At 49.5% G+C, this 20477-nt stretch overlaps 1 protein-coding gene across 1 annotated transcript in view; it reads left to right on the top strand.

Moving 5' to 3' along the window:
• The first annotated feature begins 467 nt into the window (after positions 1-467).
• Positions 468-20477, top strand: part of CALB2 (calbindin 2) — a 126315-nt gene continuing 106305 nt past the window's right edge. Inside the window, exon 1 of the mRNA XM_078670589.1 lies at positions 468-695. Coding sequence (XP_078526715.1) covers positions 599-695 — 97 coding nt within the window. The 5' untranslated portion in view covers positions 468-598. The remainder of the gene's footprint in view (positions 696-20477) is intronic.

The following is a 20477-nucleotide window of genomic DNA, read 5'->3' on the forward strand; positions in this document are numbered from 1 at the left end:
CCGCCTCCCCCAGCTGGAGTGAAGCGGGGCCCTCTCGGCCCCCTGGGCCCCGGTGCCACACCTGCACAAGTAAAGGGGCGCCATAAATGTAATATAATGTCCTCTGACCCCCTCGCCCCTATTCACATTTCACCTAACCCGCTTTGCCGCACTTTCCTGATGGGTGTCTCTCTTCCCAGCAGGTGTCTCGGGTGCCTGGGCATTGCCCCCTCTATCATGGTCTATTTTCCCCCTCCCTGAGTGACCCTCCCGCATCCTGGCCCCCGGCTCGGCCCCTGCCCCCTCCCTTCTCCCTGCCACGACCCCCCGCACAGGTCTCGGACCCGCCCTCGCACATCTGGGCTCCCTCCCGGCCTCGGGTTTCCAGAGCGCCAGCGCCCTCTGGTGGCTCCGGCAGGAACGGCCCGCCTCCCCCAGGGGCGGTATATAAAGGGCGAGCCGTGGAGCGCGGCCAGGAGTCTGCGGAGAAGAGTGGAGCGAGGGGGCGCAGTCGGGAGAGTCTGAGCATCACTCACCTGGGCAGCATCACTCGAGCCTCCCCCACCCCTGGGTACCACCGCCCCGAGGACCAGAGACCCCCGAGGACGCCTGCCTGGCCATGGCCCTGAAGCAGAAGTCGCAGCCCCCCTACCTGCACCTGGCCGAGCTCACAGCCTCCCAGTTCCTAGACATCTGGAAGCACTATGATTCTGACGGTAAGCGCTATACTCCAGGCTCTCGGCGAAGGGAGTGTGTGCTTTACAAAAAGAATTCTGGGCACCTGTCACTAGACTTCTCAATAGAAGTGCGGTGCACCTGTCGCACTCCTGTACTTCACGGCGCTTTACTGTGATTGTTGCAAAGTTTTTTCAAAATGTATGTCATTCTGTCACCAGTGCCAGTACGTCTCGTAAGTCAGCTTGGGCGCGCCTTGAAACATTGCAGGCGCGTATATTCAAGAGCAAAATCACAAGCAACTTTCAAAGGCACATTTTGGGTAAAAAATGAGTTTTACTGTATGCAGCTAGTGGGTACCTTTTATTCCAGTAAGGTCTCATATACCCTTTGGGGCAATAGCTGAAGGTACAGAAAAACACGCGCACGTTTGTTGATACAAACCTAGCGTCGCGAAGGCGTCTTTTGAAACTGAGTAAACCTGATGAGATTATAGGCGGCATCAACTTTCCAGACAGCTTGTGTTGGACCAATACAGCAACTACTTGGCCCAACGCGTTAACGCAGTTAATATAGAGATTCGCATGTTTATTCGTTGATGTATGTAGTTCATGGAAAGCGCCTACATGCGGTGTGATTGCACCTTTTGGGCGCTTTGGGATACATATAGGTAACAAGGCAGTCGCTGGGTGCAGGGAGCGATACGTTTTATGTGAAATAGTGCAAAAGCTGGCCAACCACTCCTTTCATACCAACAGAACAACTCGGCGGCTCGGTGGGTTAATGCACCTGCTGGAGCGCGCTCGAGGCGCGCGCATCTATGTGTAAAGAAGGACACACAATGCGGCCGGTGACGCGTTTGGGTGGAAAGGAGAGAGGGGAGGCTTATCGCGGGTTTGACAAGCACAAAGATGTTCTCCGACAATTAATTTCAGGACCGATTTGTATTTGTATTTCAACAACACAAAACGCAGAAGTTTTAAGACTAGTAGGCTGTTGCAATGTCCTTTTTATCTGGAAAAAAATTAAAATTGGAACAATTCTTTTCGAGACCAACTTACGCCCGGTCAGCTAAAAGAGAGCGACAACTCGGATTAATACGCTGCCACGTCGAACCGTATGGCCATGGAATTAATTGATTCATAAACCGATAGCCTTGGGCCGCCTCAAGGCGCTTTCGGCAGACGAGGGGGCAGTCGTGGGTAGTGAAAGAGGCACGTCTTGGATGCCGGCCGTAATGGTGCCTTCTGCTCTTGTGGTACTCGGCGTTGTCTTCCACGCTACGAGAATCAGACAGCCACGGGAAATGGTTAATCTCGCAGGTGCCCTATGCTGTTGGACATGAGAGGATGTGGCATAACGACCAGAGCGGCAACTTTGGAACTGGGGAACAGAGTGCGAGTCTCGGCGTCGGCTCAACATCCTGTGATCCTGGGCAAGTCACTTAATCGCCCCCTTCCTATATATGTGTCTTTATGTAACGTGACTGGTGCTCACGTAAAGCGCTCCAATGCCTTCGGGTCGAGTTTGCGCTACATAAATACTGCAAAAAGAAATGCTAGTCGACCAGTTGTATATGGATTCCATTAGACCCAGTTGCTTCCTGGCTTTAGGGTGCTTGGGGCAAGCGCTCGACTACTATGGAGGAGTCCCAGTCGTACCCTGGAGTTTGTTTGAGCAGTCGGGGTTTTAATTCGAGCAGCCCGGGCATATGGTCAAATGTACATATAGATGCTGCAGCTGAAACCATTGGCGAATTGTCCTTACCATTTTCCCCCCAGGGATGCCCCGTATTAGACAAACGGAACAAAAGCGACGCTGCAGGTGGCCTGTGATCTTTGGAGAACCCCGTATTGACCGACTAGAGAAATGAGGCAGCGCGGTGGGTTGGCGTGCCGGCTGCCGAGTAGCAGGTCACAGATATTAGCCATGGTGAGCTCGGCTCAGCCTTTCATCCTCACCAGGGGTAGGCTCAGTGATTTGGGCAGTAGTCATAGCCGTTGCTTATAATAGTGCCACGGAGCCATAAGCATGTTCTAGCATGTGAAATAAAGAAGCAAGCTATATATATATTGTTAAACGTTAACCACGGACAGGTGCCTCGTGAAAAGTGCAAATGTGTGGAAACAAAATCCCCCACCTGTGAACAAAACGAAGAGCGCGTGCCCACCTAATGTAAAAGGGTAGACTCCACCCAGTAGCCGAGCCAGTGTGTCATGGACCCCAATGCAAGGAAAATAATGCTTGAATTCTAAAATACAGCAAACATCAGGGTTCAGTGCCCGCTCTGGGCAGGCCGCCGGTGCAACTGCACCTGCTGCACCAATGAAAGCTACGCCCTTGCTCCAAGATCTTTTCCTCCTCCTAAACCTGCACATTTTCGAGGCATTCCCCGTTCAATCCAGGTTGTTTTGATTCCTCTTTTTCGATCCCGTTCTTATTTTGTGCCCTATTCTTGGCACGGCTCCACCTCGCCCGGGCAGTAAACCCTTAACGTGCAGCGAGGGTCTGTGAGCCCCACGCCCACAGTGCGTCTCGTGTCCCAGGGTGGGGGGGGGGCAGCGGGCTTTGACGGGCTTGGGGTGGATTCAGTGCACAGTGAATTAAAAGGCACTCCAAAGGGGGTGGTGATGGACGGAGCATCTGAATCAATTAAACACTCACACCCAGTGAAAAGATCTGGGTTTGATCCATCACCGTTCTTTAGCCCACTCTGCCACCCCAGTTCAGACATGGCCATATGCAAATCAGTCTGACCCTGTGCCTCATGGGAACAGTCCAGCCAGAACTGCCAAGCCATGCCTTCCCTGGACCAGAAACAAGCCTCCGAGGACCGGTTTCTGGCATTCCAGCCGTCTTCAGCCAGGCTTGCTTGAATCCAGAGGCAAAGTGAGCAAGGGACCCACCTCTGAGCATACCCTGCCAACTTGTGGCGAACAAAGCGGTACAAAAGGGGGTGGTGATGGATGGAGCATCTGAACCAATCAAACACTCACCCCCAGTCAACAGATCTGGGTTTAATCCCTCACCATTCTTTAGCCCACTCTGCCACCCCAGTTCAGACATGGCTATATGCAAATCAGTCTGACCCTGTGCCTCATGGGAACAGTCCAGCCCGAACTGCTAAGCCATGCCTTCCCTGGACCAGAAACAAGCCTCCGAGGACCGGTTTCTGGCATTCCAGCCGTCTTCAGCCCGGCTTGCTTGAATCCAGAGGCAAAGTGAGCAAGGGACCCACCTCTGAGCATACCCTGCCAACTTGTGGCGAACAAAGCGGTACAAAAGGGGGTGGTGATGGATGGAGCATCTGAACCAATCAAACACTCACCCCCAGTCAACAGATCTGGGTTTAATCCCTCACCATTCTTTAGCCCACTCTGCCACCCCAGTTCAGACCATTTGCAAATCAGTCTGACCCTGTGCCTCATGGGAACAGTCTAGCCCGAACTGCCAAGCCATGCCTTCCCTGGCTTTGAGCATCTTTCCTCATAGCGAGTAGCTCCATTTAGTTTTTCTTTCAAACCTCCTCTGGCGTCTCTCCCCCCAGTAGACCCTGCTTGCCTCCCCTTCCTCCCCTCCAAGCAGCAGCTTCCACCACATCGTGCTTTATTATTATTATTATTTACTTTTCTGACGCCTTCTTCCCCCGGCTTTTCCTGCTCTTCCCCGCCCATCTCTCCTCAGAAGTTCCCGCCCTTCCCGCATTCCCAGCCTGCATCGCTTTCTAAGGCACGCGGACGCCCCCTGCCCCTCAGCGCGAGATTGCTTCATTTGCTCCTGTTTTTGCAGTTTTAAATAGCATAGCACAAACTTGACCCAGGGGTATCGAAACGCTTTTCACGAGCACCAGATTACACTACACTTTTCTTAGGCATATGGAGATTACATGATTTGCCTAGAATCACAGGATGTTATTGAGGGGAGGCCAGGACTCGAACCTGGCTCCGAAGCCTGTAAGCCCCATAGTTTAGGCCGCACCTCCTCCACATGCAGGTGGTGGGCAGGGTAGCTCCTTTTTGGCGACCCTAACTTGATCTTCATGTTTAGACCTTTACCCAAAGCAACAGAAAGCAAGGTAGAAAAGGGAGAAAAAGAGGAATTGAAGGCAGTGAAAACGGTGACAAAGAGAGAAGGCAGCGATGAGCATTGATTGCCAAAGCAAATACGTCTGCCTTCATTTTGAGGCCTGACTAAAACGTTTTAAAATGTTTGATGACGCGAAAAAATGCCAAAGTTAACGTGTGATGATTCAGTATACTTTGGAAAGGTAAAATACTCCATTTTATGCTGCAAGCACTCCGTGGAAGGGCCGGGTGAAAGACCAAACAGCCAGTGGCATGCGGTGAGAAGGGAATAATATTGGGGGACACATCACAGTTCATTTCAGATATATGATAAAAAATTGGTAGTAATTGGTCTTGCAAACAGCTGTGCTGTCAATCCACACCTACAAGAATCCCCACACGTGATGAAAACAAAGACAGTGTAGGAGGGGGAAAACGTGGCATGAGGTGGAATCAATATGTGTTTATTTATGGATTTATTTAATTCAAATTAAGCGCATTCTCTCCTCAGCAATCCTGCTCTACACACACTTTTTTAACCATAAAAAGGGGAAAAGAGCTCGTACAGGAGAAAACAACGGCAGAACGTACCCACCTCTCATTACGAAGGGAACTAAAAACACTACTCTCCCCCATGGGGCTCAAGAGCCTCAAAAAGCACCCTTATTATATTGGAGAATTCTTTGATGGACCTAGTACGACGTCTCCTTAAAAGGTTACTGCTTACATGCATAATAATTGGACATTTTCTTTCCACAAGTCAAATAAGCATACCTATTATACCGAGATTTATACCGGTGTTCCCATGCCGGATGTATGACGGTACAACGCGTGGTATTACCACGCGTACCGTTACAACGCAGGTTTTTCAACGCAAGTCGTTACAACGACTTGCGTTGGGGGGCGCTGGATAGTGAATAGTTTAATTTACTATTCCAGCTCCAGTCCCCGTGGATAGTAGGGAAGGTGTTGGTTAGTAAATTAAACTATTCCCTAGCCTAGAGCGCCCTCCAGCGAAAGTCGTTGTAGCGACTCTCGTTCTAAAACCTGCGTTGTAATGGTGCCACGTTGTTAGGGTTTCATTGAAAAGGATGTTCCCCTCCCAGGCCTCCCAAAATGTCATTCTCTGAGTTAAGCAGTTGCTACAGTCTAGACTATTCACCCATTGAGTTGATGCTGGCCAATCCCAAAGAACCGGAGAGTTTGGGTGCACCCATATCTAACAGATCTCCCCGCGTGCTACAATATTAGCACAAAAAGTAAGGATGACTGCTACTTGCGCAGGTTTAGAAGCGACCCCACCCAATCTGTGACCCTAAAAATCACCAGTGCCAGTCTTACCTTAATTTCCGGTCCCATTACCGCAGAGAGCACCTTACCCTCTTCTTGCCAAAAGACCTGGATGAAGGGGCACTGCCAGAACATGTGAGCATCATCTGCCTTTTCCATGCTGCACTTAAGGCCCTATTTCAGCTCTCGACTCACCAGCATCACAAGTCTTTTCGGTGCCCAGTATGCCCTGTGCAGTGTAAACAGATGTTTTTTCCTAAGGGGGCAGATTTGGGGGACATCCAAAGAGTAGACGCTCTACACACTTTTCGGTGGTTCCGGGCAGTCATGTTTTACATCCATGTGTAAATGTGTCCTCCACAGCTCCCGCCTGCACCTTTCTCGCCTCAGCAGGTGGCGCTCTCCCTGCTTCATCAGACAAGATGGCACACTCTGCCAACAGTGTGATTTCACCACAAACGCCCCCCCCCCCAAACGCTCCAAATAATCGTGAAGCATTTATGTGTTCAGTGCTAGGGAAAGTGCTATTCTAGCAGTCCGCCAAATGTGAACATTTTACACCAAAATGAAACCCACAAAAGTCCTTGCCTTAAACTCCCTAAGTTCCAATATAAAGTATTCATTACCAAAACAAATTAAAGTCATCCTGTACAATATTCCCATGAGATATTCTACCAAAATCTCGCAACTTGTAATTCACACCTACATTTCAGTTTACCTTCTTGCGTGCTCTCTCAACAGCATTGCTCCTGAAAGCCCCTGGCCCAAACCTACAATGCCCAAACTCTGCCCACTCTATAAGTGCCCTTGCCCACACACTTCATCTGTAGAAAATCTGCCTTAATTTCTTTAACACAGCCAAACCAAACAACTGCACTAAATCATTCTCGCCTAGATGTACTGCCAACACCACTGGGCCAGGGCTACCCATGATCACTCAGCCAACCACAGTAACAACTGCCCGCAACACATGCCACTATACCTCACAATTGCACAGCAAGCGTACACCTTAGATCTGAGGCATAAGCATTTTCCGTAAGGCCAGAACCCCACCTGTTTAGCTGCCCATGGCACTAAACAGTGAGCAGGGCACAAGTCCTAAAAAAAGAAGTGGGGGGACGCTGTCACCGGAAGTGACTTCATGACAGGAAGTTACGTCACGAAAAGGTGCCGAACTCCTTGTCCCAGAGAGGCCAAAGAGTATAGTCCAGCTGTTTGGCAGGGGGGACAGTACCCCCCCCCCGGTAAAATAAGTGGGGGGACGCCGTCCACCCGCGTGGTACCCCGACTCGAGCCCTGACAGTGAGTAATAATTCAGATGGTGACAATGGCGGATAAAGGTCCCCGGACAAAAATCAACGTAGCAATAAATCTACTAGAATACCTAGACAAGACCATTAAGCCTGACACACCTTTCATCACAATTCTAACCCCAACAACCAGACCTCTTAATGGCTGCCCTAGGAAAGCAAACTCTCCAATTCTGTGACTGCCGCAAACCCAATGCAATGTGTGCCAGACTGGCCAGCCTCCTGACGCAATGCATAACTGAAAAGAAGCTGGCAATCAGGACCCATCCTTATGCCTCATACCTTCATGGCAAACCTGGAAACCACCCTATCGTCACACAGCTAAAGGACCTAGCGGGCTACCTGTACATGAGTCATGCACCTTTCCGTACCTTTCTGCTCTCTGTTTGAATGTCTCCGCCGGTGAACAACACTTACAACGCAACTTTTACATCGCAGAGCCTTTACAACGCAACCATTACAACGCAAACTATTACAACGCATTGTTCTGGGGGGCGCTCTAGGATAGGGAATAGGTTAATTTACTATCCAATAACCTTCCCTAGTGTCCACGGGGACCGGAGTTGGAATAGTAAATTAAACTATTCACTATCCAGCGCCCAAAAGCACTATTCGTTGTAATGGACTGCGTTGTAATACTTACGTTGTAAAGGCATGCGATGTAAATGCATGCGTTGTAATGTCATACATCCGTCTCCGCCATAACCACAATTATGTGCTCCTCAGCCAAAGTTCTTTGTACCACATGCCATGTCTTGTTCTGGTACAATGCTGAAACCCTAAACTCTCCCCGGAACTACCAAACCAAGCATGACTTGAACAGAATAATGTCAAAGCCTGGCACAAACCTTACTGGCCCAATATCTGCTAGGTGGTAACCTGTTCAAGTTCTTCCTTCTAGCGTAACCTGCCAAAATCCCAACCTGGCCTGGCGCCAACTCCCTGTCCTCTGCCACGGCTTCCCACCCGGCCTTAGATGGGACACACTAGTAAAAGCCAATGAGCCACTACTGGCATCCTGCTTACCTATGTGATCCTGGTGCAGGCCTAGTCGCCCATCCATTATAGCCACAGCGCACTATCTGTCTCTTCCCTAAGTTTATCCGGATACACCCCCATACATCCTCTAAACTCCTCATCATTCTTTAACCATGTTCGGTCTGTGAGCTCCAACTGCGCTTTATGAATAACTTCCAGATATTTAAACAGGGCCACATATCTTTATGATGTGTCTCGCAGTATACGCTGGGATCAATCAGCAATGTCGAAGACCATATATCAGTTATTAGTCACGCGGGTCAGCTGGCCAACTCCCATTCCTCTTTCTTATACCCTTATGTAGCCTTAATCTCTTTCTGCACCTACTGAAACACATCTATAAACTCCTTCCACTCAATCTATTTGGTAAATAATGACAGGTTAGCCCACAAGACATGGCTGCTTCGATATACCGTAGTTTTTTCCGCATGGTCCTTATTCTATTTTTATCGCCATCCAACTTCTCACTTACCCACCAGTTTTCCTGCCTGTATTTACTGGCTGCTTCTCAATCTTCTTAGCAGTAACATTCACCCCCAACCTTGGCGCTGGTGTTTGGGTCAACTTTTTATCCGCCTTCCTTGTTTACGAACCTTCTCCATCCATGCCCACTGCCTTTTCGACACACCCTTCTTACCTTCAACTCTATGGTATTGACAGTACCCACACACACTGCCCCATCAATTCCTCACCCATCATCCTTGCTTGCTACCCACACACTGACTTCAAACACTCAGTTACTTTGTTTCAACCAAAATGATCACTTTCCATGTGGCTCATGTTCTACTTCCATGCCCTTTGGCACCTCACCAGCCCTTTTCTTGGATGTGGGCTTATCTCTCTTGGCTGCCACACTCTCTACCCTTCACCACCCTGTACCCCATATCCGCCAGCTTCTCGGTCTCCCAGCAGCCTGTTGAGACGTAAGAAGTGAGAGGAAAGTATGAAGTGCAGGAAGTGCTGAGAAGTACCCTGAAAATGCAAGGCCAGGAAGAACTGATGCAACAGATTGAGTTTTGGGGAGAGGAATGGGCTACGGAGGAGGAAAATGTAAGGCAGGTTTGCGGAAGTGCGAGTGAGGCGTGATTATGGAGGCACAAAGAAAAACCATCTGGCCTGTACAAGCTACCCTCCACCCGTTGGATAGAAAACTTTAGGTTTTCTTTATAAAAACCCTCACCCACCAGGGTTGCCCCTTGGTGGTATGCTCCATCGTAGGGTCTATCCTGTTCCTCTGAGGAACGGGGTGTGCTGCGACCTATGAGAGAGACAGGAGCACTTAAGTGGTGTATTCACCTATATGATATGGAATAGGTTTTGGAGGGGTTTGTAGTGTAAGGTTAAAAATACCTGCCTAGTGGGTAAATACGTTTTAATCCGTTCCCCTGGCAGCATGGTTAAAACATTGGGGAGTGTAACATTCCTAAAAATAATGATGATGAGTCCTTTGGTTGGTAGGTCCAAATGTGGGTTTAATCTTGGAATCAAAGGTTGATGTACAGGATACAAGCAGGAATGTAATTCAGTAAAACGCCCAATTAAGGCCCCACTGGGAGAAGCTGCACATTTGCTCAGCCGAAGATGTAACTGACCATCATCTCAAGCATACACAAAAAGAGCTCTAAGTGACATCATAGATGTAGGCTGAGCAGCTTAGAACAAACACTAAAAAAGGACAGAGAGGGAGGAAAAGTAGGATGTAACAGGGAGATAAAGGTATTGGCTGCAATGTGCCCGCCTAATTATGGGTACATGTTTCAAGCCAATCCCCATGGCTTTTCTTCAGTACCAAGGATCATATACCTGACCACTCCTAAGTTCGTACTGGTGTGAATTGACTGCACACACTCTGCATAGCAGAGCGGGATGGACCCTATGATGAAGCATGCCACCAAGGGGCAACCATGTGGGGAGGGTTTTATAAAGAAAACCTAAAGTTTTCCATCCATTTGTTGGAAGGTTAGCTTGTACCAAACAGATGGTCTTTTGTTGTTTTTGAAGTTATATGATATCAGGAGGACGAGCCCTTCTAAGCAGCGGTGGTCCGTACAAATAAGAGCAGTGGGGCCGGGTGGGGGGATTTCGCCAGACTACTACGAGGGAAAATTATTTATTTATATAATGTTCCCTCGTGGACGTCTGTCGAATCCCCCCCCCCCCCAACCCGGCCCCACCGCTCCTACCTGCACGGGCTGTGGCCGCTTCTAGGATATTCCTCTTGCCCCCCCTTTGTAAAATGACACAAAGAAAGACACAGAAAGGCCACAAGGGAGAAATGAAGAGAAACCTGTAGCAAGTTCTTTGCAGGATGAGGAGAAGACTCGTAGCAATAACACCAGAGCGGGGCGGGAAACCACTGCACCGTAAGAAATACATATTCATAATACAAGCCTGCACAGATCAGACAGAGCAGAAACAGAGGCAGACACACTAAGCAAGCCTGTCGGAACTGCCCCACTGCACGCACCCTTTTCTTCTGCCCCAAAAACACTCATAGTCATAACTCGGGCAAGTCAGGGGTAGCGGCATACTGTTTGAGAGTACGCAAAGTACAAAGTGATCCTGTTGTCCGATCCAGTTCTCAGGTTATGAACTAAGAATGATATCAAATATCTGCAATGCTGCACTCCAAGGGGCCACAGTCTCACTTTCAGAAGACCGACTCGCCAGCGGGGACAGGGCTTAGATGTGGCACTCTCATGTTACACTGTTGTTGATAGTTGCTTGCAGTGCTTAATTTGAGCCTGTGGTTTCTGGTGCTTGGCACTGGCACTTAATTGTCAACACCAGTGCTTGTGACAGTCTGCCACCAGGTGGCGCTGTCTGGCTAATTCAGAGATGACTACAGTAACATTTAATCATTCATGCATTATACATTAAAAATGAGGATTACCTGCCGCCCAAACCGTTCTTATAACTTTGGGAGCCTGGAATAGTCTGAATTGTCACACTTGAAGGAGAGTAGTGGTTAGTGGTTTTTGTTGTTACTGTCTCTGGTAGCATGGCAGGAGCAATGGGTGGTGCAAGCTGCCGTGGCCTCCTGACGAGAGCCCTGGCACGTATTTTTTTCTTTACAAAGTAAGCACTGTGCTTGGGCCTAGATTCCATGGTCGGTGCAAGGCCTGCAATCGGAGTGAGACCTGCTGCTCTGGTTTTGAAGATCATAGAAACATTGTGGCCAGGAGACACATTTGTGGTTGAGTTTACTAGAGTGGCTTCACCGGAGGGAAAAACTCAAGGAGACAAAAAGTTAGAAGCAAGCAAACGATATTGACAAGAAAACCAACAATTTCAAAAGCAATGGGCCAGCCAAAACCCACTCAACGTATTGGTTTTGCACACAAAAGATCTTTTGCAACAAACAGCTAAAGCTGTCTCTGGGTAAGGCCTAAAAACACGTGAAAACACTGCACCCATTTTAAAGCTCCACCCACTCTTAAAGCACCAACACCTTTTTTCTTACATTTGTTTCAAATGGGGAATTTCATGTGTATAAAGTAGTACACAGCATTTATAAACAAGTTGATTTTCCAATGACAGTAAACCAGTGAGTGGTTTCATTTTCACACCTAATTTTGTCTGATTTCTGAGATTTTTGTTAAGAAATAAAGGTCATGTTATTTTATACAGATGATAAATCTACATTACCCTTAGAATGATAGGTGTTTCTTTATTACTTCACCTGTAGTAATCATTGTAGTGCACGCATGTGTACTAACCTAGTGTTCTAGAGCACGTGATGGACTTACCGGCAATTTTCACTCTTCCGAAACGTGCCTATTTCGCCATACATTAAGTCATTACACTGGTTACCTGCGCAAATCACTTTCAAAGTTATACATATGGTTGATTGTGATTTCCACAGGATTGGTCCTCCTTTCATGCAAGAAGCATTTAAAGCACTCTAATCCATTTGACACCTACTATCCTCAGGAAATGTCCTTCTCAGGCTTCCGTCTTTTTAAGTGATCTAGAGCTGACAGTAGATCTTCATTCCCAGGGCACAAAACGGAGCCCGATCCGTTTCTAGGCCTCCTTTAATAAAAAACTGCCGGTGCTCAGACCCGGTGAGACCCGACCCACTTAAAGCCCTGCGCACCTGTCTTGTTAAAGTGACTTTTTCATACAATTCTGTGTGCGGGAGGCGCCCCTCTCATCTCGGGTTTGAGCGCGCAGCACACGAGCAGCAGGCGGCTGCAGAGCTTGAGGGTAAAGCCCTCGGGATCGGCGGATTCACGGAGGCGGGCGAGGAGATTTGGGGTGGCTTGAGGTCATGGAGGGAGCAGCTACCGCCAGATTCAGTGAGGGGCCGCACTCGAATGCAATAAGGCACAGGCTGCTGTTCAATTGATGTCACTGCGATGTCTCGTCTTAGAGGGGCCTTGCGTGTTCCCATTCGGCCCGGGCCCCACAAGTCCGAGGTCCAGACCTGTCTCCGAAAACCGACCTGCCTGAGACTGGGCGAGGCCCAGCGGCCCTTTGTGTAAGGCTGTACAAAAGGGGGTGGTGATGGACGGAGCATCTGAACCAATCAAACACTCACACCCAGTCAAAAGATCTGGGTTTAATCCATCACCGTTCTTTAGCCCACTCTGCCACCCCAGTTCAGACATGGCCATATGCAAATCAGTCTGACCCTGTGCCTCATGAGAAACAGTCCAGCCCGAACTGCCAAGCCATGCCTTCCCTGGACCGGAAATAAGCTTCCGAGGACCGGTTTCTGGCATTACAGCCGTCTTCAGCCCGGCTTGCTTGAATCCAGTGGCAAAGTGATCAAGGGACTCACGTCTGAGCATACCCTGCCACACTTATGGCGGCTAAAGAACGGTGATGGATTAAACCCAGATTTTTTGACTGGGTGTGAGTGTTTGATTGGTTCAGGTGCTCCGTCCATCACCACCCCCTTTTGTACCGCTTTGGCCGCCATAAGTTGGTAGGGTATGCTCAGACGTGAGTCCCTTGCTCACTTTGCAACAGCTGCATACAGAATCATTTTCAGCCTACCCAGGCAAACCTCACCCGCTCAGACGTGAGTCCCTTGCTCACTTTGCAACAGCTGCATACAGAATCATTTTCAGCCTACCCAGGCAAACCTCACCCGCTCAAATCAGGGTCGAATTTGGCATCGACCAACAGTTCCTGGCAAGGCAGGGAGCCTATATGATAGCCTGGGATAAAGTGAGGAAATCAAAACAAGGAACTCTGAACGAACACCTGTGGAAGGAGTTAGAACAGCATCCTTCCTCAGCAGCAGCTAAGTACCTCACGGGCAGCCTGACTAATACAGGTCTAGAACAGCTCTGGAACACCTCAACAAATCATACAATATTCAAAAAATTGATTAAAAAATCAGTCAAATTACAATCATGGTTGCAAGACAAGGAAGCCCTCTCGAAAAGAACACATGGCTGGCTGACCCTGAATTCGTACATAACTAAAGCACAACAGCGCTACCTGGCCGAGGGATACTCCAAAAGTGTCAAGATGCGCTTTCTAAAGCACAGGTTGGGCCTGCTACCTTGTTCTCAAAATCTCCCACGCTGGCTCAAAATCAAAGCCGATCCCCTATGTCGGCTATGCGGCTTGGCACAAGAGGACATGCTGCACTTGATATGTTCTTGTGAAAAACTACGGGACGAACGGAAACGCTGGTTAAAGCACCACTTCAATCGACAAGGGATCCGTACAAGAAGGACGGTAGTCCTTGCTTGTTTTCATCCTAATGACCCTGGCTTGAATTGCAGCTTTGTAAAATTTCTGAAGGCAGTTGAAAAGAAGATGCCAAAAAACCCAACCCACAACTGTCCCAGTTCAAATGATTTGACATCACTCTGCTGACTGTTTTACTGACTTTATGAGCTCATGAGGACACTGAGCAACACTTTACAAATACGAAGTCCAAATATCCCTTTTAAAAACTTTATCGCTAAAAAAAAAAAGAAAAAGGGAAAAGAACTAATATAAACATGCACATTTGTCCCAAGGAAATGTGAACATTTTAATTTCTGATTCTTTTAAAACTGCAGTTTTATCTTCTCTGTTCTTAATCCATTTTATATTGCAATGGTTTTAAGTAACTATGCCAAATAAAGATTACTTACTTACCTTGCTCACTTTGCCACTGGATTCAAGCAAGCCGGGCTGAAGACGGCTGTAATGCCAGAAACCGGTCCTCGGAAGCTTGTTTCCGGTCCAGGGAAGGCATGGCTTGGCAGTTAGAGATGGACTGTTCCCATGAGGCACAGGGTCAGACTGATTTGCATATAGCCATGTCTGAACTGGGGTGGCAGAGTGGGCTAAAGAACGGTGATGGATTAAACCCAGATCTTTTGACTGGGTGTGAGTGTTTGATTGGTTCAGATGCTCCGTCCATCACCACCCCCTTTTGTACCGCTTTGTGTAAGGCTGGGCAGTAACTCTGTGTGGACAAGGCCCAGTAGTTCTCAGCGAGACTGCACACTGCGCACTAGCGGACATGCATGACCTGTGTCCACTCTCCTCCACGTCAGACTGTGCACAGTACATTTCAGCCCAGTGCTGGGACAGGGAACAGCATAAGTGCTTTTTGAAAAGCCCCTAAGAACAGGGCGTCACGTGTCAGTGGTGTACAAAGTTGGCCCAGGAGAGACGGGTTCATGTCAGTTTCTCCAGGTTATGCGTATCAAATACATTGTAACGCAGTAAATGTAAATGGCACTGATTTGCATAATGGCCGTCCTGAAAATGTGGCTGGATCCACGCATCAAAGACCTAAATCGGGCACTCTTGGGTTAATGAGCCCTTTATCAAGTGTGTAATCGTAATAATGACCCCGTGCATGCACCCGTGGGGCACAAGAGTCTTATACATGCCACTAAATGCGCGTCTCCTGCGCGTGCTCTGATTGGTCAGTGGATTAATGACCCGTGTTTGACACCTGGTCACAGTCCGTGTCCCTTGAATCCACTCTTTCTCACACACCCTGAGGCCGGTGAGACGAGTCCTATGAATGAACAAGGAGCCATAAACACCCGTTATGTGGAGCCAAGAAGCCTCTTGCCGAGTGGCCGAGGCGCTTGCTTCAGACTCGACACTGCCAGGAAAACTGATGCTGATGCTGAAAAATGCTTTCTCGTGGTAAGTTCTGGTTTCATTTCATGTGAAGCACTCGTGCAATAAATACATCACTAATAAGTGCTCAGCAGCGGAGTTATGGGCGGGGGGGGGGGGGGGGGGGGGGCTGCGGGCTTTCCGGCTGTCCGCGTCATCGCTCGCCCATCACTGGCTGAGTGAGGCTAACAGAAGCGGGCAGAAGGACGGAGACGGCAAGCAAAGCCCCGGCCTCGGCCTCGGAATGGGGATTCGTGTCCCGAAGTCATGAAAGACGAAGCCAATCATGGAAATCACTGTCTGCTTCTCCGCTCCCCGACACGGGGCAGCGCTGAGTGACCCGTGGAGCAGAGCTCAGCGCGTGGGCAAAGGGTGGCATGGGCCCAGCAAGCAAACGATCCCCATGCCCCTGCCTTGTGACTGGCCAGTGTGGGGGCCGATTTGTTAGCAGTTTGTGGGCTGGTTTTGTGGCCAGGTGGGCTGGTTTTATGGGCAGGTTTTATGGGCAGGTGGGCCGGTTTTATGGGCAGGTGGGCCGGTTTTGTGGCCAGGTGGGCTGGTTTTATGGGCAGGTGGGCCGGTTTTATGGGCAGGTGGGCCGGTTTTGTGTCCAGGTGGGCCGGTTTTATGGGCAGGGGGGCCGGTTTTGTGTCCAGGTGGCCGGTTTTATGGGCAGGTGGGCCGGTTTTGTGGCCAGGTGGGCCGGTTTTGTGTCCAGGTGGCCGGTTTTATGGGCAGGTGGGCCAGTTTTGTGTCCAGGTGGGCCGGTTTTGTGTCCAGGTGGCTGGTTTTATGAGCAGGTGGGCTGGTTGTATGGGCAGGTGGGCCGGTTTTATGGGCAGGTGGGCCGGTTTTATGGGCAGGTGGGCCGGTTTTGTGCCAGGTGGCTGGTTTTATGGGCAGGTGGGCTGGTTTTATGGGCAGGTGGGCCGGTTTTATGGGCAGGTGGGCTGGTTTTATGGGCAGGTGAGCTGGATTTTGCTGCTGTTTTCCCTCATATTACCACAAACATTGCCTGCAGCAGGGCACAAGTCCTAAAAAAGAAGTGGGGGGACGCTGACGTCACAACAGGAAGTTGTCACGAAAGGTGGCTTGCACCATCAGACTCATTGCCTCCCCTTGCTCAGCCCTTAGATGCGATTGCATCAGAGAAGCCAGCGCGTGAGTAGCGTTCCGCATGGACTCGGATCTCGCCCCAGAGAGGCCAAAGAGTGAATGTGTGGCTCCATTTCCTCCAGTTATCGAGCTCCCGGTAAAATAAGTGGGGGGACGCCGTCCACCCACGTGGTACCCCGACTCGAGCCCTGGCCTGCAGCAAAGATAAATGCATGTAGTCTCCCCTACCTTGCAAAATACCCACACAGCATGTCTTTAGAAGTTCAAAACTGGCCTGATATGCAAACGCGGGCTGCTTTTTTTGCTATCCGGGGCTGTATTACACATGACTGCGCCGGTGCTAGTTGTCGATGTGCACCAGAGTATGTGCTCGATCGCATTACAGAGGATTGGTTTGTAATGCGCCATGATGTTGGCACGGACTTTGAGCTCTGTATTTATGTGTGTTTGCATCTGTGCGCATATTTTATTAGCGCACAGACGCAAACGCACATAAACACAAACATACTCTGGCACACATTGAATACTAGCACCGGCGCAGTCCTGCGTAATAGGGCCCCTGGTTCGATTATGAGGGCCCATTTTTACTTTCAGGTCCTGGCCAATTTTTTGCCCCAGTCGGCCCCTGTGTGCAGTGCCCCTCCTCAGACCTGTCAACTTTTACAATATGATTGCTGTGTGAGACACCCCTATATACCTCCAAAAACAAAGCAACTGATGCTGAACCCCAATCCTGGAGAGGTGCAACACTGCTGATGGACCTCAGCCTTGCAGAGCGTCCGCACACAAACTGGAAGCCCACGCCCTGCTGGAACCTCTAAGTCACTGTTACTTTCACTTCGTGATATTGGCTTTTCATTCGGAGAACATGTGAAGAGAGCTGGTATCAAGTGACCCACAGAGCACTATTGATGCCATACCCATGGTGGGACTCCCAATGTGAGATCAGAGGCAACTGTCCAACATAGTGGCTGCAAAAGTAATGTAGAGCATGTGTGAGCACTAGCATCTGGAGCCTGTCAAAATACTGCAAAGGGGATCAGGGCCTGGTGTAGGAAGCCTCAGATGTGCTGAGGAGTGATAGTACCGTGTCAGTCAATGTACTGTTGCCATACTTGGACTGCTGGTACACACCAGGAAAAGTATACCAGCCACAGGAGAGAATGTGGCCAGCGCTTCCGACTTTGGAACTGGGGAACCAGGCCAAGTCTTGGTGTCGGCTCAATCTTCTGTGATTCTGGGCAAATCACTTACTCTTACCTTCCTAAAAACTAGAAATTTTGAGGAGCTAGAGATTGACAGCAGCCAGCCGCCACACGGGGTGAGTTTCCAAGTTTCTTTTGGGGGGGGGGGTGGCTTGGGCGGGCAGCCGCTCTTAGTGGCGCGAGGAAAACGCAGTTGTGCTACTTGTGCTGTGTGAAAGGAGCACTTCTGTGCGCGGTGATGGGCAGTGGAGCCGACGGTCGAGGGGGGAGGGAAAGTGAAAGTAAGCAGGAGGCTTGCAGGGGAGACAGGAGATGGGTGTGCACGCGTGTGTTTCAGGCATGCTGTCTGCGCGCGACCTGATCCGATTCCTGAGGCTGCGCGTGCCCATCTCCTGTCTCCCTCTTGGCTCCTTGTAAGCAGAGCCGACAGCAATAGGTCTTGCACTGCGACAGGGCTTTCGCCCTGTATCGCAGGTACGAGACCTAGAGAATGTGACCTGTATAATGTAACTGGTGCTCAGTTAGCGGGCTCCAATACATTTGGGTCAAGTTTGCGATAGGTGAAACTGCCTACATTTCAAAATTGTTTCTCTGCCCATCTACAGCATAGTATTCCTGATGCGAAACCGCACTACTATCCCAGTAGAGTTTTGCAGTCCTGCTGAGAAATCCCACTATTGTCCCGTAGAAGCACAGGGGCCCCATTTAAAAGCACTGCTACTGTCGCTTTAAGAGTACCATCACAACAAAGTATAGCAGCTGACAAGTGCTAGTCCTAGTGTGATAAAAATATAGCATTACTCCTGAGAAGTCCTGACACTGTCCCTTTAAATAGAGGGCCTGGTCTTGGGATGGAAATGTCCCCTCCAAGGCTCTGGAAACTGTGCGCCCCTGCCCAATGTTCAACTACTGATGAGGCTATGGTATGTCTTAGCAGGTCTTTGTTTCCTCAGAGAACAAGACGATAGTGCATGATTCCCGAAGGCCTCGCCTGTAAATGGGTTGAGACCCCAGAGCATGGGTCACATACAAAGTTCACCCCAACTAAGTAGCATGACTACTGTCTTCTGACTGGACTGAGCTAAACTGACAAAGATGGCAGCATTCATTTTTTTTTTACCAGCAAAATGTTATCAATTTTTTCCAATGTATGCCTCCCTGCACATACATGCCCTCTCACAAACATACAACAGACTCCCAAGCAATGGTCAGTTCTCCGTAGGCGTACTGAGGATCAGTGGGATTGGGAGCTGGACCTGGGGCCCAGGAGGATGAAGACTGGGGTGAAGTGTGCCGGTGTCCAACGGAGATCACCATTAGGGCAGCACCCACCTAGTGCGCTTGAAATGTTGCACTGTGTATATTTTACTAGGTCCAGACTTTTACCTATGGGGAAAATGGACAATGATAGCTGTATGAGAGGATGTGGGCAGTCGGGGACGCTGATCCGCCCCTTGTGTAGCTGACCACGGGTAGGACGTCAGTGGGCCAACTGAGCTCTGTGATTACAGGGGAAAGCCTAGTCCTCCATCTTTCCTTAGCGGCATTGGGGATTTGTGGGGATCAGACGCCACCCAAAAATATAAGGTGGATACTCTGTTGGTCACCAGGAGAGTCCAGCTGTGGGGAAGCACCACCGCCCCGTGGCTGGAGCTCTGGATGACCAGCATGGACTGGTGTGTTTGCAGGCGTAAGAAACTGTAGGAAGCACGTGTATGTCCATGGAGCGACATTCGGGAAATATTAGAAGGAAGTGGCCCATACAGGCACTGATAAAAGCAATGCCTCAACCAGATGGAATAAACTTAGGGGAGGGGTCTTGAGGGACACTACCCAACGCGGTTTTCGCTCTCGTCCCCTTGTGATACACCTATAACTTAACGTTAATGTTGGAAGGCAAACAGTTGGACACAACTTTGCAAGTTGTTATCTCTGAGCTATTGAGAAGTGAACACAGATGCACAGGATACATTTGAAGCGTAAAACACAGATTCTCTTTTTAATGTGTATGGGGTACAGCCATCCCGCCGGGATTAATTCTTAAACTCGATTCATGTGATTGTGCATTCTTCATATGGTTGCAATGTCGCTGGCTCCTTCAGTGGAGTGTGTCCTACCTGTTGTATTCCATGTGATTACTTTAGTCACACCATATTATGGAGTGTTTTTAACGGCTGCATTTATAAACCTCTTTGTCTGGATTTGTAAACCTCTTTATCTGGAAGTGGGCAGCTTGGCCCATCCGGACATATTCATGCTGAGGCGGGGGGAGTCACCCAACACCCACCAACGTACAAGCCCTGTATCTCCTTCAGTATTCCTAGAAGCACTATCTTGGGTGTTGGGGTGACCTGTTGGTTTGCTGCTGCTGACAGGGTTCCCCCATACGTATCGCCAGTATGGCTGAATATGTGCACAGTCCCATATCACAGGAAGGAATGTACCGGTGGCTGGGCACCTGGTGAATGCGCGTAGTGTTCTGGTTCCCATCTTCCATAGCCTTTCTGGGGTGGAGTAAATTCTGTGTAAGAATTTAAGTTGGATTAATCTCAGTCTTGTGGTATAGCAGCATGTGAGGGGCCACTTTGGCTTCCACCCATTCGTGTTCCACCGTGGGGTCTATGTCTTTCTCCCATTGGGTACCAATGTACCTGAACTATTGATTAACAATGCTCCGTAATGTTCTTTTATGACTTTCGGGGCCAGTGCTC

Source organism: Lissotriton helveticus, chromosome 12, assembly GCF_964261635.1.
Source record: "Lissotriton helveticus chromosome 12, aLisHel1.1, whole genome shotgun sequence".
In the NCBI taxonomy this organism is placed as follows: Eukaryota; Metazoa; Chordata; class Amphibia; order Caudata; family Salamandridae; genus Lissotriton; species Lissotriton helveticus.